The sequence below is a fragment of the Lepus europaeus genome, unplaced genomic scaffold (genome assembly GCF_033115175.1).
Source record: "Lepus europaeus isolate LE1 unplaced genomic scaffold, mLepTim1.pri SCAFFOLD_503, whole genome shotgun sequence".
Lineage (NCBI taxonomy): Eukaryota > Metazoa > Chordata > Mammalia > Lagomorpha > Leporidae > Lepus > Lepus europaeus.
The window spans coordinates 32,641-59,371 of NW_026909379.1; the positions used below are offsets into that span (position 1 = coordinate 32,641).

The 26,731-nt window shown below is 72.9% G+C and overlaps 5 protein-coding genes across 5 annotated transcripts; 2 read left to right on the plus strand and 3 right to left on the minus strand.

Moving 5' to 3' along the window:
• Positions 1-345: 345 nt before the first annotated feature.
• Positions 346-7,765, minus strand: FBXL16 (F-box and leucine rich repeat protein 16). Its single transcript, XM_062185590.1, has 6 exons — positions 7,674-7,765; positions 2,306-2,956; positions 1,106-1,614; positions 912-996; positions 612-675; positions 346-494 (listed from the first exon to the last, which is right to left on the minus strand). Exons 2-6 carry the CDS (start codon positions 2,936-2,938, stop codon positions 346-348), a joined length of 1,440 nt encoding a protein of 479 aa, XP_062041574.1. The 5' UTR covers positions 2,939-2,956; positions 7,674-7,765.
• A 4,767-nt stretch (positions 7,766-12,532) lies between these two features.
• Positions 12,533-15,953, plus strand: METRN (meteorin, glial cell differentiation regulator). The gene is given in 7 exon segments (XM_062185588.1): positions 12,533-12,617; positions 12,773-13,000; positions 13,003-13,101; positions 13,255-13,299; positions 13,683-13,746; positions 13,828-14,558; positions 15,552-15,953. Coding segments are annotated over 6 exon segments (861 nt in total). The 3' UTR covers positions 14,168-14,558; positions 15,552-15,953.
• Positions 15,954-16,123: 170 nt separating this feature from the next.
• On the plus strand, positions 16,124-17,390 carry ANTKMT (adenine nucleotide translocase lysine methyltransferase). The gene is made up of 5 exons (XM_062185587.1): positions 16,124-16,302; positions 16,610-16,714; positions 16,800-16,940; positions 17,044-17,094; positions 17,186-17,390. Exons 1-5 carry the CDS (start codon positions 16,141-16,143, stop codon positions 17,366-17,368), a joined length of 642 nt encoding a protein of 213 aa, XP_062041571.1. The 5' UTR covers positions 16,124-16,140; the 3' UTR covers positions 17,369-17,390.
• A 19-nt stretch (positions 17,391-17,409) lies between these two features.
• On the minus strand, positions 17,410-20,766 carry CCDC78 (coiled-coil domain containing 78). Its single transcript, XM_062185589.1, has 13 exons — positions 20,644-20,766; positions 20,424-20,543; positions 20,263-20,349; positions 20,086-20,183; positions 19,890-19,980; positions 19,172-19,260; positions 19,011-19,093; positions 18,829-18,956; positions 18,567-18,739; positions 18,400-18,509; positions 18,012-18,163; positions 17,663-17,763; positions 17,410-17,581 (listed from the first exon to the last, which is right to left on the minus strand). The coding sequence occupies exons 1-13, from the start codon at positions 20,764-20,766 to the stop codon at positions 17,410-17,412; spliced, it is 1,527 nt and encodes a 508-aa protein (XP_062041573.1).
• A 482-nt stretch (positions 20,767-21,248) lies between these two features.
• Positions 21,249-26,485, minus strand: CIAO3 (cytosolic iron-sulfur assembly component 3). Its single transcript, XM_062185586.1, has 11 exons — positions 26,363-26,485; positions 26,115-26,210; positions 25,409-25,552; positions 25,202-25,334; positions 24,661-24,780; positions 24,005-24,123; positions 23,739-23,868; positions 23,051-23,123; positions 22,778-22,915; positions 22,440-22,597; positions 21,249-22,360 (listed from the first exon to the last, which is right to left on the minus strand). The coding sequence occupies exons 1-11, from the start codon at positions 26,426-26,428 to the stop codon at positions 22,122-22,124; spliced, it is 1,416 nt and encodes a 471-aa protein (XP_062041570.1). The 5' UTR covers positions 26,429-26,485; the 3' UTR covers positions 21,249-22,121.
• Positions 26,486-26,731: the final 246 nt, after the last annotated feature.

Consider the following 26,731-nt stretch of genomic DNA (forward strand, 5'->3'; position numbering starts at 1 on the left):
CAGGCGGTGCGGTGACGATGCAGGAAGCCCTCGGGGCTCCGCTGGGCCCCCAGGTGACGGAGCCCAGCCTCCCTCAGTCCCCCTGGGCCCTGCCCGGGGTTGGGGGACAGCGGGGAGACGGCGGGGGAGGGGAGAAAGGCATTAGGGCAGCGATCGGGGCTCAAAGCGCCCCAGGACTGGGCCCCGCCCCAGGCGGGCGGGCGGGCGGGCAGGGGGGCGCAGCAGGGCGGGCGTGCAGTGCGGGCGCGAGGGGCATGCAAAGTCCCCGAGCGAGCGTCGTGCGTGGGGCGGCCCCGCCCGCCGCCCCTGCCCGGGGCGGGGCGCGTGGCCGGGGCGGGGCCCGCGCTATTCGATGACCAGGCAGCGGGGCAGGTGCTGCGAGAAGTACTGGAAGAGCTCGGGCGTGGCCCCAGGGCAGTTGGTCAGCTCCAGCTCCTCCAGCTCCTGCAGCTGCGCCAGGCCCGACAGCCCCGCGGCGGTGAGCAGCGGGCAGCCTGCGGCGGGCGGAGGCGGGCGGCTCAGTGCGCGGAGCGCGCACGGCCTGCAGAGGGCCCCCGACGCGCGGGGACGAGCGAGGGGCTGGCCCGCGGGGGGGGGGGGGGGGGTCTCACCTGCCAAAGACAGGAGGCGCAGGCTCCTCATGGCCAGGAGGTGCTTCAGCCCGAAGTCCTGCACCTGCGGGGCGGGGGCGGGGGCGGGTAAACCACACTTCGGCTCCCACGGGGGCGGGGAAGGGGCGCCGCGGGAGGGGCAGGAGACTGGGCTCCAAGCGGGAGTTTCTCAGCGCCCAGGGACCCGGCAGGTGTGTGCCTGGAGACACCGGGAGGTCCCCGCAAGAGGCCCCTGGCCCGGAGCAGGTCAGCGGATCGTCCCGGCGCCCCCACCTCCCCAGAGGCGCGCGGGAACGGTACCTGGCAGCACCATCGCAGGTAGAGGCTGCGGAGGGACGACATGGTGGACAGATAGCTGAGGCCGGTGTCCGTGATGCGCACGCACCTGCGGGTGCACCAGACGGGCCCTGCCTACCGGCGCAGCGCCCCGCCCCGCCCCTGCGCCCCCCCCGCCGCGCGGCCCCGCCCCGCGCCGCCCCCCCCGCAGCGCGCACCTGTCCAGCACCAGCTCCTCCAGGCGGTGCAGGTCGCAGGCCACGTACTCCAGCGCCATGTCGGTGATGCGCGGGCACCACGAGAGGTCGAGGCTGCGCAGCTTGCGCAGGTTTTCGGCCACGAGCTCCACGCCGTCGTCCGTGACCTTGGAGCAGCCGGACAGGCTGAGCGCCGTGAGGTTGGGCAGGCTGTGCACCACGTTGACCACGCCGTGGTTGGTGATCTCCCAGCAGGAGAGCAGGCGCAGCGTGTGCGTGCTGTGGCCCTGGCGCGCCGTGAAGTAGGCCAGCGCCGTGTCCGTCACGTGGTAGGCCTGCAGGCTCAGCTCGGCCAGGTTGGGCAGCAGCTGCGAGATGGCGGCGATGGCGTCGTCCGCCACGTTGATGCAGTCGCTGACGCTCAGCGAGGTGATGCGCGCGCTGAGGCTGGACCACAGCCCCGCCTCTGTGAAGTCGTTGCAGCCGGACAGCTCCAGGCGCACCACGCCCTGCATCTGCTCCAGCATCACCTGCGGGGGGGGGGGGGGGGGGGTGGTGGCGCTGTGGTGCTCCTCTGGCCGCACAGGGCGCCGGGGCGGGGGGGGGGGCTGTGGTGCTCGTCCGGCCGCACAGGGCGCCGGGGCGGGGGGGGGGGGGCTGTGGTGCTCGTCCGGCCGCACAGGGCGCCGGGGGGGGGGGGGGCTGTGGTGCTCCTCCAGCCGCACAGGGCGCCGGGGGGGGGGGCTGTGGTGCTCCTCCAGCCGCACAGGGCGCCGGGGGGGGGGGCTGTGGTGCTCCTCCAGCCGCACAGGGCGCCGGAGAGGGGGGGCTGTGGTGCTCCTCCAGCCGCACAGGGCGCCGGGGCGGGGGGGAGGGGGCTGTGCTGTCCGGCAGCACAGGGCGCGGGGGCGCGCGGGGGGGTGGGGGCTGGCCAGAGCGGTGCTGGGAGCAGCCGCGCGATGAGCGGCAGGTCCGTCCCCAGACCCCCCCCCCAGGATCAGCTCACTGCGCCGCTGCCGTAGCAGCCTTGAAGTCTGCCCTCATCCTCCAACAGGGGGCCTGTGCGTCTGCACACCATGCAGCCACGGTTCCCCTGCGGCACAGCCCACCCGCACCACCCCCCGCTGCACCTGAGCTGCCCGGGGCGCGGGTTTCACGCCCTCCCATGCCCGCCTGCCACCGCCCCAGCCCCAACCCCTCCCGGCCAGCCTGGGGGTGCACCTCGAGGCCGGCGTCGGTGATGGTGGAGCGCTTGAGGCTCATGGCCGTGACCCCCTTCTTGGAGAGCGCGTAGTGGTCGATGAACTCGCAGATGTCCAGGTCCGAGACACCCACCAGGCAGAAGCCCTCAAAGCCCCTGGCGGCAAAGCCCTGCATGTTCACGAACTCCTTCTCCCCGCCGGGCAGCACGTTGTAGAGCTCCTTGGCGTGCAGCACGGGCGTGAGGCCTGCCCAGAACTTGGGCTGGTACAGCACCCTCCGCCAGGCCCTGCACACCTGGGCCAGCACGCACTTCTCGCAGGCCGAGAAGTACCAGAAGAGGCCATTGAGGATCTTCTCGTCCGTGGCCAGCGGCGGCCGCTCGGCTGGGGGTCCGGGCACGGGGGCTGAGGCCGGCCCACCTGCCGGGGGACAGGGGCCCCCAGCCAGAGCGGCCCGGGACAGCGGGGCTGCCAGGCTGGGTGGCGGGAGGGTGGGAGGGGGTGGGGGCGGGCAGGGGCGGTTCTTGGCAGCCGGCGTTCCCTTGGTGATGCTGGCCGCGCCCAGGCCGTTGGGCTGGCCGGGCAGCTTCACCAGACCGTTCCGAGGCAGGCATGGAGGCTTGGGGTCGCCATCGACGCCCGGGCTCGACATCTTCCTCCTCGCACTGTTCTGCAGAGAGCCAGGGAGGAGGGTGAGTGTGCCGGGCCCGGGGGGCGGGGTGTCCCCTCCCACGGCTCTCCCAGAGCCACCGCAGAGCAGCGCGTGCCTCTGCCTCCAGGCTGCACGCAGCACTGAGGGCGCTCGCTGAGCACCTGCTGTGTGCACTGCTCAGGGCCGCTTGGGTGCTGGGTCCCATTTTACACGGGAGAGGCGGGGGCGGGGGGCCCATCCCTCCGGGCAAAGGCTGGGTGCCCCCGACCCCTCCCCTCCAGGGGCCGGCTCTGGTGCCCCACAGCCACAGCGAGCCCAGAGAGAAGGCAGGCGTGCGCCCCAGGACCGCCAACCGCGGTGCCAGCACAGCGCGTCCCCCACCCAGCAGTGCTGTGACGACCGGGCCCACTGTGTAGATGAGAAAGACTGAGACCGAGGCCCGGCTTAGCACGGCAGTTATGTGGTGGGAGCTGAAGTTTGGGTGGCAGCGGGCTGACGAAGGCCGTGCGGAATTCTCTGGAGCCAGAGGGTCCTCTGCCCCCAGGATGGGGCCGAGCCCGCCCCCAGCGCCCTCAGTGGCCCCCTCTGTGGCTGTGAGTGGGCAGTGCAGGGCCCTGGGTGCTGACTGCCGTTCGGGGAGGGGCTCCACACGCAGACCTCCCGCCCGCTGCACCCCTGGATCCAGTGAGGGCCCCGTCCCCACGGGCTCTGTGCGAGCTCCTGCAAGCTGCTCCCCCTCTCTGAGCCTGCTCCTCACCCTGAAGCCGCTGCTTCCCGGGGCGGTGTGTGCGGGGGGCCTCTGAGAGTAACGGCCAGGTTACCTGTGCCCTCCCCCCGCGCCAGCCACAGCTGAGGGCAATCAGGCCTCGACCTGGGCTGTAGGAGGCTCCCAGACCAAGCCTGGAGCCTGCGTGTCCATCCCTGCCTTCCTGCCCAGGCTCCAAGGAGGAGTAAAGGCCAGTCCCGACTGGCCAGGGTGGGCCGCGTCCCGCCAGGGGCTGTCCGAGAAGCCCCCCCAGACCTTCCCAGAGCCTGGGGTGGACCTCGGGGTAGGCACAGCTTGGGGAGAGGAGCAGAGAGCCCTCCCCTCAGGGAGGGTGGCAGCTGGTTCCCCACGCCCTGTCCCACCTCGGGAGGCCCTGTCCCTCTCGTCCCCAAGCCCTGGACAGCACAGCTTGCCTTGGTCCCTCATCCATGCCTTCTGTCAGTTCACTGCTCCCCAGCCTTGAGTCCACTGGGCTGGGGCCAGGGGTCACTGGGACCGCCCAGCCTGCTCCTGCCCTTCAGCCCTGCTCAGGGCTGTGCCACCCCCTCCCCCCCGAAGGGGTCACTTGTGGGCCCAGGCCCTGCCAGGAGGGCCCCCACCCCTCGTGACTGGGAAGCAGGGGCCCCAGACAGGCCGACGGCGCTGTCCACCACAACTCTGTGGCTGCCCAGCTGCCCGCAGCCCTGTGTGGGGTGGCCCTGACCTCACCCCAGGTTTCCGATCAGGACCCAGGGCTCCGAGGAGCATGTCCACAGCTACCCGAGGAGGGTCCTGGGGCAGCAGCGCCCACGGCTGCCCCACTGCTGTGCCAGCAGGCCCTTCTGAAAGCTGCGTGTGGGGGTAGAGGCAGTCCCAGCCTGAGTACCCCAGCATCCCCAGTGCCGATGCCCAGCCGCGGGGCTCCGTGGCTGCCGGCAGACCTGGCGTCCCGGCGCGGAGCCCGCGCAGCACCATGGACAGCGGCGCCCCCGCGGCCGGGCGCCACCACGGACAGCGGCCCGGTGGGGACCACGGGGATGCGGTTGGGGGACGCCCGGCAAGCCCAGCTCCGCGGGGAGGGGCCCCAGAGGCGCGGGAGGGGGGAGGGGAGAGGCTCGGCTGGGATCCGGAGGCGGCAGCGGAGGTGGCGCCAGGGGAAGAAACGGAGGCGTGCTGCCGATTTTGGTTCTGCACGTGGAGCGCCGGGCTGGGGGCCGCACGTGGACACCCCCGGCTTCTGCAGGCTCCTTCCGCGCCCCCACCGGAGCTCTCATTTGCACACACCCACCCCAGGCCTCAGGGTCGAGCAGGGAGAACCAAGGTTGCCTGGGGGAGCCCGCAGGAGGGAGGGGCATGCGTCTGCAGTCCCCTCGCTGAGCCCTCCTGCTCCCCAGTCTGCGGCCCCCCCCCCCGGCTCGTTCCTCACACTCCCCCAGGTGACCCTGATGTTCAGAAATGTAAACAGCCATGCCTGGGACCAGGGGTCAGGTGGACACGGGGCTTCTTATCAGAGGCCCTGGCCCAACTCAGAAAGCTGGAGGGTGACCCCCCCCCCCCGGGCCTGTGCCTGCCCCCAGCCCCTGACGCATGCTGGGTCCAGAGTGGGAATGTGGGGGGAGGTCCCCTCCTGGGGTAGGCTCACCGGGGAAGAAGGGCGACACCAGCCACCGCTCTTAGCCTGAGCCCACTGGGTCGGGGTGTCCTTGGGGAGGGCCCCCTCATTTTCTCCCCGAGGGCTCGTGGGAGGGCCCCAGCACTGGCTCGGTCCAGGTCCAGGCCTCAGATGGCCATGCTGGCGTCCACTCCTCACTCCTCCTCGCCCACCGTTCTCTGCCTGGGCACACCTGGCCCCCAGCTCGCTCAGCAGCCTCCAGCCCTCGCCCTCCCTCTCAGTGGGAGCTCCTGCACCTTTGAGGACAGGGGACCAGCACCTCTGCCCCTTCCCTAGCTTGGGGACTCCTGGGGGACAGACGGCTCCGGGGCTGCTGGCCTCCCACTGTACTGAGTGGATGAAGGGGTGAGCGAGGACCACTGCGCAGCCTGGCGGAGGCCGGCCAGAGCGGGAGGCGTAGCTCAAAGGCAAGCCCCGGTGCTGACCGTGGCCAGCGCCCACAGGAGAGGGGGGCCTCAGGATCGAGGCCACAAACACTGGGCGGGCTCCCGAGACCTGGGGAGTGGCCTGGGCCTTGGAATGTGCAGGTCGTGGGGAAGAGGCGCTGTGTCTCTTCTGGCTCGGCGCCCCCCACTGCAGCGCCCCGTGCCCTGGCCTGGCCCCTGAGGAGGAGCCCAGGAGCCACCAGAGCGAGCACACGCCTCGTCCTCTATTGCTGGCCACTGGCCGCCTGACCAGCAGCAGGGCTCAGGGCTCCCTGAGCTCGGCGTGACTGACCCCTGCACCCTAGCTCATCCGGTCCCCAGGGCTGGGCCGGGCACAGTGATCCAGAGGTGGCCTATGTAGGTAGGCCCAGGCCAGGCTGGGGGACTGGGCACTGCCCTTACCCCGCCGTGCCACCAGGCCCTGGCCTCTCACATCTCCCTCATCACTCACCTCGGCTGGTGCCATTTCTGAACGTCAGACCAGGACAGAGTGCCTGGGACAGGGAGGGGTGGGGGTCTTGGCCTTGCAGGGACCTGCCTGCTGAGGGCCTTGGTGCCGGGGGACCTCACGCAGGCTCAGCCCGAGTGGCAGCCCCCGGGGCTGAGGCTGCCGCGTGCCGTGACAGGCCCGTGACTCAGGCACACTCACGTCCCTGCCACCTGCACGTGTCACAGAGACAGGCTCCCTTCCCACCCCAGCTGGAGGTGCTACTGGGGGAGCCCCGGGCTGATGTCCCAGCAGACAGAAGCCCTGTGGCCACCCTGTGCCGGCCCAGCCAAGTGCGCTGGGCACCCTGGGGAGTGGACGTTGGGCTGAAGGACATGAGGTCTTGGGACCTGTGCTCTGGGGGAGTTGTCTCGCAGCCCGCCTTCTGCCAAGCACCCACCCCCCTGTCCGTCTTCCTGGGCCTCCTGCCCAGCCCACAGAGCCTGGTTCCCTGGGCACCAGCCCTGGCAGGCCAGCAGTGAGGCGGCCGTCTCCCACAGGGGAGGGATGGGGTCTGCAGGTGGCAGAACAGCCCCAGCTGCCCCCCCCCGGGAGGCGTCCTCCCGCTCGGCCGCACAGGTCCTGCACGTCCATCCCCAGGTGACAGTGCTGGGCTCCTGGCCTTGCCCACGTGTGGGGGGAGGCAACCAAGTCGTGGGGGTCCCTCAGGCTCCCAGCCCAGGGCTGAGCTGGGAGAGCAGGCCCCGGGGTACTGTGGGTGTGGAGGAGGGGCTCGGGAGGGCCAGTGAGGCCACACTGCTGCTGCTGCCACCTGCTCCCCCTGTGGCGGTCAGGCCGCCCGCTCAGAGGCCTGCAGGGGAGGGGAGAGGCCGCCGCTGGGCCCCAGACTCCACTAGCTGGGCCCCTCCTCCTGGGGCACTCTGCCCACCACCCAGACTCCCAGCAGGTGTCCGAATGGCCAGGCCCCTTCTGAGGCCCACTAGGGCCATGCCCACTCTCCCTGGGGTGGCAGGGCCCCAGCTCCTGCCCAGAAGGGGTCCGAGGGAGGGCCAGAGCCAGGCCACCGAACCACGGGGCTCCCCCTGGAGTTGATAATCGTCTCACACCTGTGACGTTCGCCCAGGGGCCCCAGGAGCTGCAGTGGGGAGCCCCGGCTTCGCCAGGCCGACCCGAAGCTGGGGGCTGCCTTTGCCTTGCCCGGGGACACAGCGCTTCGCGTCGGCGGTTCGGGGGCCACCGAACCACAGCGCCGGCAGAGCTGCCAGCGGGAGCGGCCGCCCGGGCAGCAGGGCTGCAGGCCGAGGAGGGGAAGGGGCGGCCGTTACGTAAGCCGCTCTTCGGCGGCGGCGCGGTCCCAAGCCCCCCCCCCAGCCCCCTCCTCATTGTGGCCGCCGTCGCGGCGGGCCAGGCCCCTCCCCGCCCCGGGCCCCGCGCATCCGCCCTACCTCGGCCCGGGCTCCTGGCTCATGCCACGCTGTCCGCCGGGCGGCCTCGCGTCATGGGGAGCCCAGCAGGGCGCCGGCGAGCGCGGAGGCGGGCAGGGGCTGCACTGGCCGGCAGGGCCCGGCCGCGCCCCGCTCCCTGGCCGGGCCGGGCCCCCGCGGCGGCGCCCGAATGCGAGCTCCCGGTGGGGGAGGGTCGGCCTCCCCGAGCCTCCCAGCGGGGAGGCCGAGGCTGAGCCCGGATAAATAAGGCCGCTGTGCAGGGAGCCGGCGGCGCCGCGCGCGCCCCCCGCCCGGCCCTGAGCGCCGCGCCCTCGCGCGCTCCCGGCGCGGGAACCAATCCGGGGCAGCGAGCCCGGCGGAGGCGCGGAGGACGCGGAGCCCCGCCCCGGCCCGCCCCCCGCGCGGCGCCGCCGGGCACGCGCCCCGCCTGGGCCTGGGCTCGCGCACCTCCACGAAGCCCGGCGCCCGGCGGATCCCGGAGGGCTGGCGGGCGGGGGCCAAGGCGTGCAGCTGCCGGGCGGGCCCGGGGCGCGCCGACCCCGCGGCCGCACGAGGACCCGGGCCCCTGGCGCGTGCGGTCGGCCCGGGGGCCGGCCCCGCGCGTGCCGCGGGCAGGGCAGCGAGGCTGGGCCGTAGCAGGGGAGACGGTCCCAGCGCCAGGACCCTCCCGCCCGGCCCGCGCAGGCCGAGTGCACCTGCTGCGATGCAGGCCCGGGATGCGCTCGCGCAGCTGCAGAGCTAAACAGAGCGCTCAGAGCGCGGCGCCGAGTGCAGGACCCGCGGACGTCCCCCGGGCTGACAAGGGTGAGAGGGAGAAGTGGCCGCACGCGGGTGGCGCCACGGTCCAAGGGCCTGAAGGAGGCGCGGTTTCCCTGCCAAGTGGACTGGAGGCCGGGCAAAGATGGGGCGTGGGGGTTCCGCGAGAAGAAGGGGGCTGCAGGAGAGGCCAGGTGTGGGGAGCAGAGTGGGACCCGGGTCCAGGTCGTCTTAGACAGGAGCAGCTGGCGTTGGCTGCGTTTGGATGGCAAACGCCCCACCTCCGCGGCCAGGGTGAGGCTGGCTGGACACTGGTGGGTTTCAGCGGGCACAGGGGCATGGGAGTGGGCACTGGGTCCAGCCTCCTGCAGCTGGAGGAGTGTGGTTCACGCGTGGGATGGACAGGGGTCTTGTTCCGAGAGTGACCAGAGGTGGCCGGGAGCGGAGTGGACAGGCTGAGCCCCAGGCGGGGCTGCTGTGGCCTCGGTTCGAGGTCCACCCTGACAGCGTGGGGAGGCCGCAGTTCCCGTGCTGGGCATGGGGAGGCCGAGACACAGTGGCGCTGGGTTGTGCGCTGCCTTTGCAGGATCAGAACACCCGAGAGGGCTGCTCGGACGGACGCTGGCGCCGGGGCCCACCCGCGTCTCCCCATCACCCACCCTCCTGGGCTCTCACTCCCCCACGCCCAGTGCCCCCCAGGGCTCTGCCCACCCGTGGCTGCGGACTGCGGGCCCCAGGTGTCGCTCTGCGGCCGCGGCCTCGCCCTTGCCTGCCCCAGGAGCCGTGGTCACATGGGCCTTCCTCACGCCCCCACCTGGAGTCCCGCACTTGAAGCGCCCTCACCACCTGCACTGGTGGCTCCGCCTGCCCCTCAGTGCTGGCTCAGCTGGTCTCCCGGTAAGAGGACCACAGTCCGTGTCCTCACCGCGGCTCCAGGGGCCTCCCGTCTCAGCCTGTGTTCCAGGGTGCTTGGACTGAGCTGAGGGCCAGGGTCGGGCTGCCTGCACCTCACCCAGAGCCCGCCTGTAGTGGGAACTTGACCAAGGTGGGGGGGGGGGGGGGGGAGCAAGCAGATCGGCAGGGCGCCCCCTGGAGGACACCTTTGGAAACCGGCTCTGTGGGTGTCGGCAGGCCCCCGCGCACCTGCGGGATGCAGAGCTGCCTGGCCAGTGAGGAGGCTTGCTCCCCCCCACCCCGGCAGCCCTGGGGAGCCAAGGGGAAGGCTCCGGGGCGCCTGGAGCTGTCTCCTAAGCGTGGGCTGCTGGAGCTGATTTGGGGGCCCTGGGGACCGGAGGCTGCCGGCGCGTCTTGCCAGAGACCTGAGGGGGTAGAAGTATCGTCCTGTGCCCCCCGGCCCTTCCCCTAGTCCTGCCATGCAGCTCCCCAGCCCTGGGGGGTGGGTGCCGGCCCCTCCTGGGGAGGGGGCAGGTCTGAAGGGGTGCTGGCCCGCCTCTGCCCCAGCCCCGCCCCCCCTCCAAGGCAGAGGCTGCGGGCTCCTGGGGAGAGGCACGTGGGTCAGCAGGTGCCCGACTGCTCTGGCCACTCCAGGGCCAGCCCGGGCACCTCGCCCTGGGGGGCCGTGGGCGGGGGCTCTCTCTCCCCGCTCCCCCCTCCCGGCTGAGGATGACTCAGGGCCCAGCTGTCACCATGGCAACGGAGTCACCTAGCAATGTGGTCTCCTGGCAACGGTTGTCTCCTAGCAATGGGATGTTTTCCCGGCTGGAGCTGGCGGTTATTTTTAGCGCTCGGCTGCATTTTCTGCTCCTGGAGGAGGAGTTGCAAGGCGGGGGTGGGGCGTGGATGAAAAACATGGCAGCGACAGAGGGGGCCTTGGCCCTAGGTGCCGCCAGGGGAGGCGGGGCAGAGGGGAGGGGGAGCTGGCAGCTGGGACCCCTCCTTGCCTGAGCCCCTGGGCGCCCCTGCCTGCACCCTGAAGCCCCAGGTCTGAGCACCAGGGCTCAGCGTGGGCACCGTGAGAGCCCCGGCTGGCCCAGGGCGTGGTGGGTTCCCTGTGCCTCGGTGCCCCCAGTTGTGGGAAGGACCCCTCTCTGTCCAGTCCCGCCCCTCCCCCCCAGCGCCACCCTGCCAGGGCCAGACCAGCGCCTGTGGCCATTGCTGGCTGCAGGGCTCTGGGTGGACACTGGAGGGGATAGCTGCCCTGCCCCCCTACTGCTGGTGAACGCTGAGACCCAGGCCAGAAGTCTTGGTGATTGGGAGACCTGTGTCTTCTGCCGGGCTCTGGCCCCGCCCCCTTCCACCATCTGTGGCTCCTGGTTCCTGGGAGCCCCATCTACTCTCTGTGCCCCTCCAGGCCACGCCCCTGGGAGCAGGACCAGCCACCAGTATATAGGCTGTGCCCCTCACCCCAGGGGCCGCCGCCTGTCCACCTCCTCCCTTGCTGTCTGGTGGCTGGCTGCAGGCACGGTCCAGGCCCAGCTCGGCGCGGTGCAGCACCAGCACCCTCAGCGGGCCACACCTATGTCTTGGCAATGGCCAGAGGAGGTGGCCTGAGAGGTGAGGCCTCCACTGCCCCAGCCCCAGGGCCCGCGCTGCACCTCCAAGGCCTCTCGGGAACAAACATTCTCTCCCAGAGCGGCCCAGCCCCCTGGAAGGAAGTCCCGCAGTCTGACGGGAGCGGCTCCTGCTGCTCCTCTCTGGCCTGGTGAGACAGGGGCTCCTTTGGGGTCGCCGGAGGCCGGCTCCTCGTCCCTCCACCCCCACCCACTGGCTGACAACCAGGTAACGAGCAGCCAGCACTTGCACCCAGGTGTGGCGGGGCCTGGACACAGGCAAGAGCCCAGACTGGGCCTCGGGGATCCTGGTATGGGGACCACAGAGCTGTGATGACCAGTGGGGCCCTGGCCGATCCAGGAGCTGTGGGCGGCTTCTGTGCTGGTCTCTCCTGCGGCGAGGTCCTGTGGGACCCTCCCCCAGCCCAGGGCCCTGCTGCTTTTCTGGGGGACGGTCAGGGTGGAAGTCAGTGGCCCCAGCTCCCCAGGGAAGGGCTGGGGTGGGTCCTCCCCACAACCACCAGGGCCACGTCTGCCTCCAAGGCCTCTGGCCAGGACCCCCACGGCCCCCAAGCTCGCTTGCCGGCCTGTGCCCACAAGGCCATGTCCACCCTACTCGCTTTTTTAACCTTTTAATGACGGTAGCACGCGCATAACAGAAGAGAGCACGGGCACCATCCGTGTGCAGCTCATGGTTTTAATTGGGGACACCCGCACCCTTGTGCCACCAAGCAAACTATGCCCATCAAACCCTGGCTCCTGGCCGCAGCCCCTGTCCTCACCTCCCCGCCTCGGAAACCCACAGGGGGTCACGCATTCCTCTTTGCAGCCCACCTGTTTCCCTGGAGACCCTGCCGCAGGGCGGGGCACGGGGCTGCGCACCGCTCAGAGCCCGCCTGGTCGCTGTGCGGCCTGGGCAGGCGCTGCGGTCGGGGGTACGCGGCCTCTCCCCACACTTCCCCCAAGGGACAGCTGCCAAGTCCCCTCGGCGAGAGCACCCTAGTCCTGCCTTCGGCCCTGGCGGCTCTGGATACGTGCGGGGGCCTCTGCGTCTCCCGCATTCACACGCCGCGGCGACCGCGGGGTGCACGTCGCAGGTCCGAGAGAAAGGGCGCTGCAGAACGGGTCCAGGACCGCCCGGGCCGCTCGGGCCCCCACCGACCCTCACCGCAGGGGGCTCGACCCTTGTCCCTGCCCTGGGTCGCCCTGCGTCTTGCCGGGATCCCAGCTGCCTCCGGGGAGGGGCACAGGACCTCGAAGGCCAAGAAGGGGCCAGACCCCGCAGCTCCGCAACGCGGGCCGCCCACCGGGCAGAGGGCTCTCAGCTCCCGCGGACGCGCGGCGCGGGCGGAGACCCCGGCACCTGCGGCCTCCGAGCCGCTCCCGCCGCCGGCCCCGCCGCCGCCGCTGCGATTGGAAGAAAGTTCCGGGGCCGCGCCGCGATTGGCCGGGAGCGCCGGCCCCGCCTCACCCGGGCGCGGGGCTGAGCGGGCGGCGGGCGGCGCCCTGGGCTGCTGTCGCCGCCGCCCGGCCCCGCTCCCCGCCGGGGCAGCACCGACATCCGGCGCGAGGCCCGGGCGCCCCGGGCGCTCCATGCGGGCCGCACTGCTCTTCGCGCTCGGCTGCGCGTTCCTGGCGGCGGCCGCCGGCGCCCGCCCCGCTGCAGCCGGAGGGGCAGGTACGCGCCCGGTGGGGCTGGGGGCGCCGCTGCGAGCCGGGAAGGGTGGCGAGAGCAGGGCCTCCATTTCCCCCTCCTCCGAGTGGGCACAGCCGTGGCGGCGGCGGCGGCGGCAGGGTAGCGGCGCGGGCCCAGCCCGCCGCCCGTCCGCTTAGCGTCGCCCGTCGGTCCCCAGCGCCTGTCGCAGGAGCCCGGCAGCGTGGGGCAGCTGGCCCCGGCCTGCGCCGACAGCGCGGTCGAGTGGCTGTACCCGGCCGGGGCGCTGCGCTCAGCCTGGGCGGCCCCGGCCTGCGCGGGCCGCCGGGTCTTCGCGGAACGCGCGGGCGGCACCCTGGAGTTGCTTCTGGCCGAGGGTGCGCGCCCGGCCGGCAGCCGCTGCGTGCGCCGGGGCCCCGCGAGCGCCAGGCCCTCTTCCTGCGGGCCACCCCGCACCGCGACATCAGCCGCCGCGTGGCCGCTTTCCGCTTGGAGCTGCGCGCCCAGAGCTGCCTCCCAGGCCCTCGGCCCTGGCGTGGACAGTGAGGGCTGCGCTGGGCAGGGGCCGGACAGGGGCCGGTGGGGAGTGAGCACAGATGGGGCGGGACACACGGGGGCCGGCGCGCTAAGGGCAAGCACCAGCAGGGCAGAGGGAGAAAAGGGGAGGCCAGCCTCGTCCCTGAAGCCTTAGGGGAGGGGCTGGGCAGGAGATCAAAGCCTGAGGCCCAAGCTGCCCAGAGCCCCCTGGCCCAGCAGTGACCTCTCTCCCCCCTCCCCAGCCCAACCAACAAAAGTCCACTGTGCCTGCCAGTTTCCATGGCCACTGCCCCCGCTCCCCGCAGGGCACCAGGCCCAAGTGTGCATGCTCACCATGCACCATGCTGGGAGCCTGACCCCACGGATGGCTCTTGCTCTGTGGCCGGTGACCCCACCAGTGACCCCTGAGCCCACGGCGGCCTCCTGCCATCCTAGCCTGGCTGCTGTTCTTGGGTCCCAGGAGGCAGCGATGGGAGGGCTGGGGGGAGGGGCTGTGCAGCTCCTGCTGCTGCTGGGAGCCCCACAGGTCTCACGCCCCCCCCCCCCCGTGCCATGCCTGCAGACCCGGCAGTGAGGCCGAGCTCCCCCTGGCCGCCTGCACCAGTGACTTGGGTGAGTGCCCTGCCAGCCGGCCTGGAGTGGGACAGCCTGGACCCTGTCCACCCAGCGCCCACCACTGGCCCCCGTGTCTCCCCAGTGATCGGGGGACCATCCGCGGGGTCGCCCACGACATGGAGCTGCAGGAGTCTGGCATCACCGACATCCTCCGCCAGACGCTGCCCCTGCTCGGGGTGCGGGGCCGGGCCAGCCTCCATCCAACAGCCCTGCGCTGCGGCGTCCGCCCCGGCCCCGGCCCCGGCCCCTTCCTCTTCCTGGGCTGCACCGTCCCGGGGGCCTGGCTGGGCTGCGCCCTCCGCCTGCAGGAGTTGCTCCCAGCCTTCCTGCCGCCTGTGCCGCCCACCTCCTCCCCTGTGGGCGGGCGCTGGACTGAGGGGCCTGGGGTGGGCGGAGCCACACCCTGGCACCCCTGCTTCTGAGGCGGGGCCGTCATGAAGGACGAGGACTACACTGGCTGCCGCGCACCTGGTGTCCTGCCCTGGGCCCGCCTCCCTCCCGCACCCTCCCCAGCCCGGGCTCCCTCCACAGGGCCCGGGGGGGGGGGGGGGGGCTGAGGCCCCTGCTACCCCGCGCCACTCCCCTGCTTCCTCTCTGGCTCCTCTTTGCCCCCCACCCCGTGCCAGGTGCTTCTGGGACTCAGAGCGGGAGCGGAAGGGGCCGTCATTCCGGAGCCCAAGGTGGGGGGGTCCCCTGGACGGGTGGGGGTAGCTGGTGCCCTGCTCGGCTCTGTGCCAGCTCCTCTGGGTTCGCCGGAGCCCCAGCCTGCCCTCTGGGAAGGATGGGCCACTGTGTCCGGAGGGCCTGGACGTGGTGAGCATGCACACTGGCCAGGGCCCGCGGGCAGTGGGGTCCCCGCTGCAGGCTCCCGTTTCCCGCGTGGGGGCTCTAAGGACCGTCTGTCGCCAAGGCCCCACGGTCGCTGCCCTGCCTCCCTCCTGCAGCTGCACAAAGGGCCAGCCGGGCGGCCGATGGCCGTCACCCCAGCCCGAGGCCTGGGCAGGGCCCTTGTCTGGCTGCCCTTAGCGGGAGGGGACAGGGTTGGGAGTGGAGGCAAACAGCCCCCCTCATCCTTCAGGTGGGAGTGGGAGAGGGCCTCCCTCCCAGCTGAGCTGCCGTGGGTGCCCAGCGCAGGCCTGTGACGGGTCACCTCCGGGGCTGCCCAGGGTGTCCGTGGGGGCGGTTGGGAGGGACAAGTTGGGGCACAGCCTTCCATGGACAGCAGCCCCTGGGCCGCCTCTGGCTCCTGCCTCTCATCTCTCCCAACTCCCAAACACGGGGCGAATCCTCACCTCTACTTACGAACACGCCCCCCCCCCCCGAGTCCCCAGCAGCACTCAGAGGGCCCTCGACGGTCAGCCTCTGGTGCGTCCCCATTCCTGCTGTCTGGGGAGCCCCCCTCTGTCCAGACAGGTCCCCAGTCACCGCTGGTTCTCTGAGCGGCCCCGGCCTCTCCTGTCGGCCATAGCCAGTGGGGGCCCTGCTGCCTGCTGGTCCACCTCTCCAGCCACACTAGGCCACCCCCTAGCCCCAACTCACCTGTCCTGGGCAGTGCCCGGCCTCCCACCCACACACCCTCCTGGGGCAAAACTGCTTGTGGCTAGCACGGTCACGGGAGCCCCTCGTGATGTGTCCTGGGGGCTTGGGCCTGGGGCCTCCGGCTCTGCTGGGGACAGGGGCTGGGCATTGGGGCTGGGGGTCCTGTGTGTGCCGACTCGCGCAGGTGTGCACTGGCCACCGGGTGTGGGGGGGCACTGGGACCACTGCGCCTGTTCCTTCAACGTGAGCGTACTGCGTGCCTTTCAGGTGCCCTGTTGTCGACGCTGAGGGGAACACAGGTGTGACTTAGGCCCCCGCACCTGTCTTCCGGGGCTGGTCAGGCTGGGGCCCATGTGTGGCAGGCACGGGAGTCCCTCTGCAGGCAGTGGCCTTGGACACCCCTTGGTCTAGGAGCAGCCACCATCCCTGCCGCACCAGGGACACGAACACCCCAGAAGGGGCGGGGCCAGGGTCCCCTGTGCAGACAAGCCTCGGCCCAGGCCGCACACCCCCCATGTCCCCCGCTGCAGGGCTGCCCCGCGGGGGGACCCAAGACCCCCAGGGTCTGCACGCCGCCCCACCCCTGCTGAGCCCCTTCCCCGCCGGGATCCCAACTGCGGGCTCCCTGGGCTCAGCCATGCTGGGCTCCCCTCCCCCCAGGGGCGTCTGGGCCAGGCCCCATGCTCAGGGGGGCGCCCGGGGCCCCGCGCCGGGCCGTGCGTCCCACGGGGCGAGGTCCTCCCGCGGACCCCTGGTGGCCGTCCGCGGGGCCCGGCCGGAGCGGAAACCGCGACGGACCGGCTCCGCGAGCCACTTCCGGCGCCGCCGAGGGCCCGCCCCGCAGCCTCCGAGCGCCATGGAGCCGGACGACGCGGCCGAGGCGCTGGCGGAGCTGCGGCAGCGGCGGCTGAGCGCGCGGGAGCTGCTGCAGGCGGCGGCGGGCTCGGGGCTGGCGGCCTACGCCGTGTGGGCGCTGCTGCTGCAGCCCGGCTTCCGCCGCGTCCCGCTGCGGCTGCAGGTGCGGGGAGCGGCCGGGCCCGCGAGCGCCCTGGCCGCCCTGGCCGCCCCGCGCCCTGACCGCCCCGGCCGCCCCGCGCCCTGGCCGCCCTGACCGCCCCGCGCCCTGGCAACCCCGGCCGCCCTGACCGCCCCGGCCGCCCCGCGCCCTGGCCGCCCTGACCGCCCCGCGCCCTGACCGCCCCGCGCCCTGGCCGCCCTGACCGCCCCGGCCGCCCTGACCGCCCCGCGCCCTGGCCGCCCCGGCCGCCCTGACCGCCCCGCGCCCTGGCCGCCCCGGCCGCCCTGACCGCCCCGCGCCCCCGCAGGTGCCGTACGTGGGCGCGAGCGCGCGCCAGGTGGAGCACGTGCTGTCGCTGCTGCGGGGCCGCCCCGGGAAGACGGTGGACCTGGGTTCCGGCGACGGCAGGATCGTAAGGCCCCGGCGGGCGCGGGCGCGGGGCGCGGGCGGCCGCGCGTTCCCCCGCCGCAGCCCGGCCCGCTGCTCGCTGTCCACAGGTGCTGGCGGCGCACAGGTGCGGCCTGCGCCCGGCCGTGGGCTATGAGCTGAACCCGTGGCTGCTGGGGCTGTCGCGGCTGCACGCGTGGAGGGCGGGCTGCGCCGGCGCCGTCCGCTACCGCCGGGAGGACCTCTGGAAGGTAACCGCGGCCCGGCCCCGCCGCGCACGCCGCGCACGCCGCGCACGCCCGCCCACTCCCGCCCACTCGCCCACTCGCCCGCTGGGCGCTCTCCCTCCCGCAGGTGAGCCTCAGCGACTGCCACAACGTGTCGGTGTTCCTGGCCCCCAGCGTGGTAGGTTTGGCGGCGCCACCCGGGGGGGGGGGGAGCGCCACCGGGGTGGGGGCGCCGGGCCCGCCCACACCTGCTCCTGCCGCCCCCACAGCTCGCCCTGCTGGAGGAGAAGCTGCAGGCGGAGCTGCCCGCCGGGGCCCGCGTGGTGTCTGGACGGTTCCCCCTCCCCACCTGGCAGCCTGTGGCCGTGCTAGGGGAGGGCCCGGACCGCGTCTGGGCCTATGACGTCCCTGGAGCCCCCGGCCCCGGCCCGGCTGACAGTGGGGCGCAATAAAGACGCAGGGGCTCTGTCCCGACTCCTGTTTGGCGCAGAGCTCAGGGGGGCGGCTCCCGCCGGGGCAGCCCGTGCGGCAGGCTCTGTGCTGGCCAGGCCGGCCAGCGGCTGCGGGTCCCGGGGCCTTGGAGCTCAGCCCCAAGTGCGGCCCCCGCTTCACGGGGCTGCCCCGCGCCCAGCAGCTGCCTCAGCCTCAGGATTTCCTGCTTGTACCTGCGGGGAGGGCCCAGGGTGAAGGCACCGCCCGGCCAGGGACAGGCGGTGCTCGGCCGGCTCAGACCCTGCGGCGCCCACCTGCCCAGGTGCTGGTCCACGTACTCCTGCAGCCAAGAAAGCTGCTGCTCCGCGACTCCGGCCCGGCCCAGCAGCTGCGCCCGCTCCCGCTCCAGCTCCGCCTGCGGGGGGGCGGTGCGCCAGGGGGGGCCCTGTGGGGGGGCGCCAGGGCGCAGTGGGGGGCATGTGCCAGGGTGCGGCGGGGGTGCGCCAGGGGGGGCCATGTGGGGGGGTCTCTGGGGGGGGCGTGCGCCAGGGTGCGGGGGGGGGCTCTGTGGGGGGGCGTGCGCTAGGGTGCGGGGGGGGGGGCCCTGTGGGGGCATGCGCCAGGGTACAGTGTGGGGGATCCCTGGCCGGCTCTGTCCACTACCTGGGTGCCATGGGAGAAGTCCCAGAGCTTCTGGTAGGTCTGGGCCCAGGACGCGGCATCCATGCCCCTGTGGGAGGGAGCTGTGGTCTGGAAGGCCTGGCTGGCAGCCCAGGGGCTGACCCGTGACTCCCGGCCTCGACGTGTGCCGCCGTCTGGCCGTGGGGGCTACGCCACCAGGCCAGTGTCCGTAGGGGCAGACCCCAGAGCTGGGAACTGGGAGGCCCCGGTCAGCGGGCCACCTCCATCGGCCGGCCCCGCAGGCTCCCCGGCCCTCCCCGGCCAAGGTGGGGTCCCCACTTGCTGGGCACTTGGCAGGAGCTAAGTCTCCCCAGCCCCCCGCGCGCCCCCAGGCACCTGCTGGGGCTCAGCAGCTGCACCCCAAGCCCACTTTGTAAAGCGTGGAAGGTTTTCCTCCATTGCCTGCTCAGAGGCCTCTGGCCTGGGGCTGTGCTAGGGGCCTGAGGTGCCTTGTGGGGCTCCAGGTGGGAGGGGCTGCCCCTGCTGCCCCAGGCCAGCGAGGGTCACTGTTCCGGGTCCTGAGTCGGCGTGGCCCACCTGTGGGTGGCCAGCAGCTCCTCGTGCCTGTGGCTCAGGTCTGCCAGGCGTTTCTGGAAGGTGCGGGCGGCCCGGGCCAGCTGCTGCTCTCGGCTTCGGTGCGCCGCCCGGATGTCCTGCAGAGTGGCCTCCAGGAACGGGCGCAGGGCCACGGCCTCAGGCTCGGGGCCTGCCTGCGGGGCGAGGCAGCTGGGGCTTGGTTGGGCCCTGGCCCCCAGCAGATGGGACAGGGAGGCGGGCTCTGCCCCCCCCCCCCGCCCGCACCCACCACCGCCTGCCGGGCGCAGCGCTGCAGCCGGGCCACGTGCTCCTCCGTCTGCTGCTTCAGCTGCAGCTGCAGCCGCGCGTTCTCGGCCTGGGCCTGCCGCAGCGCCTGCGGGGGAGGTGGCCCTCGCACTCCGCTCTCGGGAGGCTCACCAGCCGATGGTGACGCGGGGGGGGAGCTCACCACAGCTTGCGTGGCCAGGTGCTGCCCAGCTGCCCGGGCTTCCTCGCGGGCTTCCTGTAGCTGTTGGCCCAGGGCTGCCCTGTGGACACGGGTGCGCGGCTGAGCCCGGGCCAGGGCGAGGGCACAGCTGCTGAGGACTGGCCCAGGCGCCACTCACACACGGCTCTCCAGTGCCTGCTGCCGGGCCCCGTGCTGCTCCAGCGCCTGCCCCGCTGCTCCCTGCAGCTGCTCCGGGCCGCCCAGGAGCTGTGGGGTACACGGGGCTGCACAGACAGGACCCCAGACCAGGTGGGGTCACACTGCCCCCCTGTGGGGTGCACGGGGCTGGGCGGACAGGACCCCCAGGCCAGGTGGGGTCACACTGCCCCCCTGTGGGGTGCACGGGGCTGGATGGACGGGGCCCCCAGGCCAGGTGGGGTCACACTGCCCCCCTGTGGGGTGCACGGGGCTGGGCAGACAGGACCCCCAGGCCAGGTGGGGTCACACTGCCCCCCTGTGGGGTGCACGGGGCTGGATGGACGGGGCCCCCAGGCCAGGTGGGGTCACAGTGCCCCCCTGTGGGGTGCACGGGGCTGGGCAGACAGGACCCCCAGGCCAGGTGGGGTCACACTGCCCCCCTGTGGGGTGCACGGGGCTGGATGGACGGGGCCCCCAGACCAGGTGGGGTCACACTGCCCCCTTGTGGGGTGCACAGGGCTGGGCGGACAGGACCCCCAGGTCAGGTGGGGTCACACTGCCCCCCTGTGGGGTGCACAGGGCTGGGCAGACAGGACCCCCAGGCCAGGTGGGGTCACACTGCCCCCCTGTGGGGTACACGGGGCTGGACGGACAGGACCCCAGGCCAGGTGGGGTCACACTGCCCCCCTGTGGGGTACACGGGGCTGGACGGACAGGGCCCCCAGGCCAGGTGGTGTTCCCGCCGCTCCCCTGCTGACTGCTTGTTCTCTGGACGTCCCCGGGCTGCACCTGCAGGAAGGGGACCAGGTGAGCAGGTCCCAATGTCACTTGGCTGAGGTCCCTAGCCAGGCCCTGCATGGGCTCAATGTGACCTGGAGTCTGTGGCAGCCAGACGGTCCGGGCCCCTGGGGCTGCTCTGGGCCGGCGCGTCCCTGGTGGGCGCTGTCTCCATGCAGCTCCAGCTGCAGCACCCGGCTCTCCAGCCGCAGGACCTGTGGGCACGGGGCCACGCTGCCACACTGTCCCCGGCGTGCACTCTGGCTGGCACGCGTGGGCTCTGGGACTGCCCACCTCACTCCGCAGCTGGAAGACTTCGGCCTCGTGCTGCTCCCGCAGGCCAAGGATCCTGACCTCGAGGCCGACCAGGTCCTTGGAAATCTGGGGGGGCGGGGGCAGGCAGCTGGGCCCTGCCAGGACCCTCCTCCTGCCCGCACCCCAGGCCCGGCACCCACCTGCAGCCACTGCTCCTCGCCGAGCTGCAGGTCTGGTGGGGGCTCTGGCTGGAGGGGGGACGCCCAGGTGGGGGCGCCCCCAGGGACTCCTGGCGGCCAGCCCTCAGCTCCTGGGGCGACCTGGGGAGGCACGGCCACCCATCCTCCAGGTGGGTGCCGGCTCCCATGGCTTCAGCAGCCATGCACCCACCCAGTATGTGGGGACCCTGGGGGCACTCACAGTGTCCGTGGCCCGAGGCGGGACCCCTGGCGGGGGGCCTGTGGTTGAACTCGACTCCATGACTCGGAGGAAGGCCCGGCTCCCCGCCTGCTCGGCGGCTGTTGTCACGACGCTGTGTGGCATTGCCAAGGCCACTGTTGTCCCAGGAGACTCCCGGGCCCCGCCCTCGAGGGCCCCACGTCCTTCCTGGGCCGCAAGCCCATGCACGCTTCGTGTATGCTTGGCGTGGGCTCGCGTCGTGCGCTGCCCGGGGCAGGTGGGCTCACCGGCCGGACTTCGCAAGCCTGCCCAACAGGGGGCGTTCGGGTCTGCGGGAGGCTCCCGGGAGGAGGAGCGCCGGCATGGCGTGCCGCGGCGCCGTGCAGGGCGGCCAGGCCAGGTGAGCGCCTCGTTTCCTGGGGTTCGGGGGAGTGGAGCTCGCGTGAGCCCTGCCGCGTGCGACGGCGGCGGTTGTGGTTTGGGCCAAGGGGTCAGTACTCGCGGGCCACTGGCCCTGCTGCCCAGGGAGGCCCAGGAGCCCCTGCACAGCTGTGCGCGTTGCCCAGGGCCCTGGCCTGTGGAGCTCCGGCACCTGGGAGGCTGGGAGGTGGCTCCGGAGTGGGTTTGGTTTGTTTTGATATTTATTTATTTGAAAGGCAGAGTTACAGAGGCACAAACAGGTCTTCCACCCACTGGTTCACTTCCAATGGCTGCAATGGCCGGAGCTGGGCAGATCTGAAGCCAGGAGCCTCCTCCAGGTCTCCTATGCCAGTACAGGGACCCAAGGACTTGGGCCATATTCCACTGCTTCCCAGGCCATAGCAGAGAGGAGCAGCCGGGTCTCCAGCCAGCATCTCCGGTGGCGGCTTTACCTGCTAAGCCACAGCGCCAGCCCCGCTGGAATATCTGTGGGGCCTTGTGTGGTCCAGGCAGGTCCTTGGGGGCCTTCCAGCCAGTGCCCTCCCAACCTCGGGCAGTCACTGACTCCCTGGGAGAGGGGCCAGGCCAGTGCTGGCCAGGTCTGGGGGGCACCGTGTGGGGTGGGGGAGGCATAGCTCAGGGACCAGCTTCCACGTCCCCTCCCGTGCTGGTCAGCTGACTCGGAGCCCGCCTCTGAAGCCCTGTCCAGCTGGTGAGCGGGTGCTTCCCGGCCCAGGGCGTCCGGCACGGCCCAGGGGGCTGCACGGGCCTTCAGAGGGCCCGGGTACAGCACCGGCTGTGCCCGCGGTCCAGCTCCGCCAACTGCCACCACCCCCTGCACGCTCCACAAGGGGTGGGGAACCCACTCGGTTCTGCCTCGGCGCCCCAGGCCCAGCCGGAGCCTTCACACACCTGCCCGGCGCATGTGGGCCCTGGTCTGGGCCAGCTCCGGCCTCCCCTTCGGCCCCTCATGCCTCCGCAGAGGCGGGGGCCCAGGGCCCTGCTGCTGCACGGCTTCTGCCGTCGCCGCGGCTCGCGCCGGGGACGGTCCTGGAGGTCCCGGTGCGGGCGGGCGTCTCCTACCACCTGATGCTGAGGCCGGAGCCGGCCTTCTCCACGGCGTGGTACCGCGTGTGCAGCAGGCGGCCGGCCCGCTCCGAGCCCTGACCCTGCAGCCACTGCGCGTACAGGAGCCGCACGCCGGGCACGTCCTCGGGCGCCTGCGCCCCGAGCTCGCCGTAGCGCCGCTCCACCTGTTGCAGCAGCTCCCGGCCGTGGCCGTCTGGGGCGCGCAGCTGCCCTCCGCCGTTCAGGCAGCCTGCAGCAGAGGGGCGGGGTCGGCACGCGGGCGGCGCCTCGCCTCGCCCCGCCCCCACCCCGGCCGGGGGCGGAGCTACCTGAGGGGCAGGCCATGACCTCCACGTAGTGGTAGGGGCAGCGGCCGCGCTTGAGCTTCTGCACCAGGTTCTGGATGTTGCGGAAGCCGTAGGCCAGGGCGAAGCGCAGCAGCACCCGGCCCTCCCGCTCCAGGGTCACCTCCTGGAAGTCCTTGTTCCTGGGGACGCACAAGGCCCGCTGGCCGGTGACCGAGCAGAGGCAGAAGTCGCGGGCCAGGGGCCCCCCAGGGGGTCCAGCCCATGCCCAGAGCGCCCCTCCCCGGAGCCCAGCTCAGCTGGAGGCCCCGAGGTGCAGCTGTAGCCTCGGGGTGGGGGGGGCGGCAGGCCCAGCCACTGACCTCAGGGGTCTGTAAGTGACCTCGGCGACCTGGATCCCGAAGAGCTCCCGGGCCGCGTGCCGGAACACGTGCTCCAGGTAGCCCCCCGAGCCCCCACCCGGGTGGCTGGTGGGCTCCTGGGCGGAGCAGCTACTGGACCTGCGGGAGGGGCAGGTCAGTGCTGCTGCAGCGCCAGCCCACCCCCGCCTCGCCCCCTCTCTGTGAAGCCCCGGGGGGCGGGCAGCGCGCCGAGGCCCGAGTGCAGGTCCCGGGTGCCCTCGCCCTCCGACTCACAGGCTGTCCAGAGGGGTGGGCTCCAGCTCCAGCAGCGAGACCCCCTCCTCCTCCAACAGCTTGAAGACCTCTCCTGCAACACACACGGCGCCCTGAGCCAGGGTCCCAGGCCCCGGCCGCCACCCGGCCAGCGACGGGGAGGGGACTCGGCTGTGCCTTGCCCTGTCCAGCCGGGGAACACGCATGAGCGTGTGGGAGAGGCAGGGGCTGCTCCACCCGGGGGCGGCTGTTTGGCGCAGTGGTTAGGGTGCTGCTTGGGAGGCTGGCGCCCCACGCAGAGTGCGGCTGTGAGTGGCAGCTCCACCCCCAGCACCCTGGGGACCGCCTGGGAGTCCAGCATCGGCTCCTGGGCTCCTGGGCTCTGGCTTCTGCCTGGCCCAGCCCTGGCTGCTGTGGGCACTGGGGGAGTGGACCAGCGGATGGGAGCTCTCTACGTCACTCTGCCTTGCAAGTAAATAAAAATGAGTGGCACACATTAAAAACAAGAACCTGCTTAAGGCAGAGAAACCGGGACCTCCGAGAGGCAGGACCGGCGCCTCTGGGTGGAGGAGGCTGAGTGGAGCCTGGGGAGACGTGGGGGCGGGCACCTTGGTGAGCACGCAGTCCACCCCCCAACCTGTGCTGCACAGGGCATGGGCGGGGCCTGGGAGGGGGTGGAGCCCGGGGCGGGGTAGGGCCTGGCGCGCACCGGTGGTGAGCACGCAGTCCACCTCCCGGGTCTGGTGCTCCTGGTTGAAGAAGTCGGGCCTGGACGCCTCCAGCTTCTTGTCATAGCAGGGCATCACGGTGACGTGGTAGATCTTGTCGGGGGTCACGTGCTGTGAGACGCGGACACACGGTCGCACCCGACCCACGCTTTGGGCGGCGTCTCCCAGGGCGGACCCCGCACAGCACAGACTTCTCTGGGAGCCAGGCCCCCGCCCCTCACCGAGCCTGGGCTGGTGGACGCAGTACCTGCTGCTGGGCGAAGAAGTCCTTGACCAAGGAGCCCATGACCTGCTGCGGGGAGCGGGCGGTGCTGATGTAGGGGAGCAGGAAGCTGCCGTGCGTCTTCTCGGCGTAGCAGATCCAGCCTGGGCAGCCGGGACACACAGCTCGCAGGACCGGCCGGGGTCGCCCGCCCTGCCCTCACCCCTCCTGCCCTCACTCCTCAGGGTGACCCCCGCCCTGCCCTCCCCCCAGGGCTCAGTGACCCCCCGCCCTGCCCTCCTCCCAGGGCTCAGTGAGCTCCCTCCCTGCCCTCCCCCCAGGGCTCAGTGACCCCCCTGCCCTGCCTTCCCCCCAGAGCTCAGTGAACCCCCCTGTCCTGCCCTCACCCCTCAGGGTGACCCCCGTCCTGCCCTCCTCCCAGGGCTCAGTGAGCCCCCTGTCCTGCCCTCACCCCTCAGGGTGACCCCCGTCCTGCCCTCCCCCCCAAGGCTCAGTGAGCCCCCTGCCCTGCCCTCCCCCCCAGAGCTCAGTGACCCCCCTGCCCTGCCTTCCCCCCAGGGCTCAGTGACCCCCCCTGCCCTCCCCCCCAGGGGCTCTCAGAATCCAGCTGATGACTTCAGGGGAACGGAAATGACCACAGATGACCCCCCGCGGTGCCACGCCCCCCCCCACGCACGCACCTGGGCAGGCGGAAGTGAGCACGGGCAGCGCCTGGCTTTGGAATCGCTCCACAAACTCGCGCTGGCTCTCGAGGAGGCTGAAGCTCCTGGAGAAGGCCGCGTCGAAGACGTAGTGCACGCCTGCGGGGCGACCCGCGTGAGCTGCACCTGCCAGGGCAGCAGGGCTGGGGGCCAGCCACGCCCCCAGAGCGGGACCCCGCCTCCCAGAGCTCATGGCACGTGGGCGGGGCCCGCCACGCCTCTGATAGGGACCCCGCCTCCCAGGGCCCTCGAGGGGCATCGTTCAGCGGCTGCCGTGCGCCCGGGACCCGGCCTCCCACCGTGGCGGCCGCTCGGCCCCTCCAACCCGAGCTGAACTCAGCGAACCCGCGGGCGGAAGACCTGTCTGTGTCCCCCTCTCTGTAACTCCACCTTTTAAATAAGTAATAAACCTCACAAAGCAGGAAAGCACGCCGGGCACGGCGCGTCCTCCAGGCTCGCTCGGAGCTGCGGTCACTCGGGGTCCGCGCGTGGACGCCCCTCGCCCCCGGCGCCCACCTACCTATGCTCCGGAAGAACGAGGCGAGCCTCTTGGCCGTGTCTGCGGCAGGCAGCTGGAGCCGGGCGGCCAGCGACGCTGTGGACTGCGGCGACAGCGACACCACCACCAGCCTGGGCCTCGCGGGCGCCGCCGTCTGCAAGGCCGGGGGGCGCGCGTCAGCCGGGCCCCGCCGCCCGGGCCCCGCGGGGCGCCCGCCGGACCCGCTACCTGGTTGGCGTCCAGAACCTTCCGCAGCTCCTCGTGGCTCTGCTGCGCGATGAGCACGGTCTCCGCCGACGTGACGCAGCCGCTGCAGGCCAGGCAGTCGTCCAGCGAGACCCTGGCTCGCTCCAGCCTCCGCGCGCCGCCGTCCTGCGGGGCAGCACGCCCGGCTCACACGCCGCCGGGACCAGCCCGGCTGAGCCCCGCGCTGCTCCCGTGGCCCCCGCCACCAAGCTCCGGAGCAGCGAGCGGCCGGAGCGGGGCAGCGGGACCCTCCCCTCACTGTGAGCTCCCGCCGTGCGCCCCCCGCCCGCGCCAGGCCAGGGGAGCCAGGCTGGGACCGCGGGGCCGCAGAGGCCATAGCTCAGGAGTGGCCGGCCGCCCAGGGTCCCCCTGCGCCCCCCGCCCGCGCCAGGCCAGGGGAGCCAGGCTGGGACCGCGGGGCCGCAGAGGCCATAGCTCAGGAGTGGCCGGCCGCCCAGGGTCCCCCTGCGCCCCCCGCCCGCGCCAGGCCAGGGGAGCCAGGCTGGGACCGCGGGGCCGCAGAGGCCATAGCTCAGGAGTGGCCGGCCGCCCAGGGTCCCCCTGCGCCCCCCGCCCGCGCCAGGCCAGGGGAGCCAGGCTGGGACCGCGGGGCCGCAGAAGCCATAGCTCAGGAGTGGCCGGCCGCCCAGGGTCCCCCTGCGCACCTCCGGCGCCGGGCCCACCTCACCTGATGGACCTGGAAGTAGCTGCCGTCGTCCCCGACCTGGATCTTGGCCCCGCCGCGCCCCGGCCTCGCGTCCACCTTCACGGGCTTGACGCAGTCCTGCAGCGGGAGGAGCCCCCACGCCGCGGCCGTGAGCGCGCGGGGAAGCCGGGCCCCCGCCCTCGGCCGCCGCGGGTAGGGAGCCGGCACTGGCGGGGGCGCGCGGACTTCGTTTCTCAGGGCCTGGCCCCGCCGCCGCCCGCCGGGCCCACCTGAGACGGCCCGATGAAGTCATCTAGATCCGTGAGTTGCAGGACCCCGCTAAAGGGCGACGCCATGATAGCCACACTGCCGCCAGGCGACGCGCGAACGGTCGTCAAAGGGCGCCACACGGCTAGGGTGTTTCCGCCACGCTGCCGGAAAGCAGCCCCGCAGCGCACGCGCGCCCTCTGCCGGCGAGCTGAGCGCAGCACCGCTTCCCGCGCCTGCGCCGGGCGGCGGAGGGGGCGGTGCAGGCGCCGTCGGGTTGCCCCTGGCCTGTGCGGTGCTCGCCTGCCTGCCAGGTGTGGGGCCCAGGGTTGCCCGGCCCGGAGCTCCCCTAGACACCCGAGAGCGTACCGCGGCCGGCCCACGGTGGGCGC

Bases quoted from the DNA above. Each gene is read 5' to 3' on its own strand.
- ANTKMT (XM_062185587.1), top strand. From the start codon at position 16,141: ATGGAGCCGGACGACGCGGCCGAGGCGCTGGCGGAGCTGCGGCAGCGG. The intron at 16,303-16,609 runs GTGCGGGGAGCG...GCGCCCCCGCAG, and splicing joins GCGTCCCGCTGCGGCTGCAG to GTGCCGTACGTGGGCGCGAG. The intron at 17,095-17,185 runs GTAGGTTTGGCG...CCGCCCCCACAG, and splicing joins TGTTCCTGGCCCCCAGCGTG to CTCGCCCTGCTGGAGGAGAA.
- CIAO3 (XM_062185586.1), bottom strand. From the start codon at position 26,428: ATGGCGTCGCCCTTTAGCGGGGTCCTGCAACTCACGGATCTAGATGAC. The intron at 24,124-24,660 runs GTGCGTGCGTGG...CCGGCTGCCCAG, and splicing joins GCTCACTTCCGCCTGCCCAG to GCTGGATCTGCTACGCCGAG. The intron at 23,124-23,738 runs GTGCGCGCCAGG...TGTGTGTTGCAG, and splicing joins GGACTGCGTGCTCACCACCG to GAGAGGTCTTCAAGCTGTTG.
- FBXL16 (XM_062185590.1), bottom strand. From the start codon at position 2,938: ATGTCGAGCCCGGGCGTCGATGGCGACCCCAAGCCTCCATGCCTGCCT. The intron at 1,615-2,305 runs GTGCACCCCCAG...CCCCCCCCGCAG, and splicing joins TCACCGACGCCGGCCTCGAG to GTGATGCTGGAGCAGATGCA. The intron at 676-911 runs GTACCGTTCCCG...CCCGCCCCGCAG, and splicing joins ACCTGCGATGGTGCTGCCAG to GTGCAGGACTTCGGGCTGAA.
- CCDC78 (XM_062185589.1), bottom strand. From the start codon at position 20,766: ATGCCACACAGCGTCGTGACAACAGCCGCCGAGCAGGCGGGGAGCCGG. The intron at 18,510-18,566 runs GTGGGCCACGCC...CTGGGGCAGCAG, and splicing joins GAGCTGCTGGCCACCCACAG to GGGCAGCCCCTCCCACCTGG. The intron at 17,582-17,662 runs GTGGGCGCCGCA...CCCTCCCCGCAG, and splicing joins GTGGACCAGCACCTGGGCAG to GTACAAGCAGGAAATCCTGA.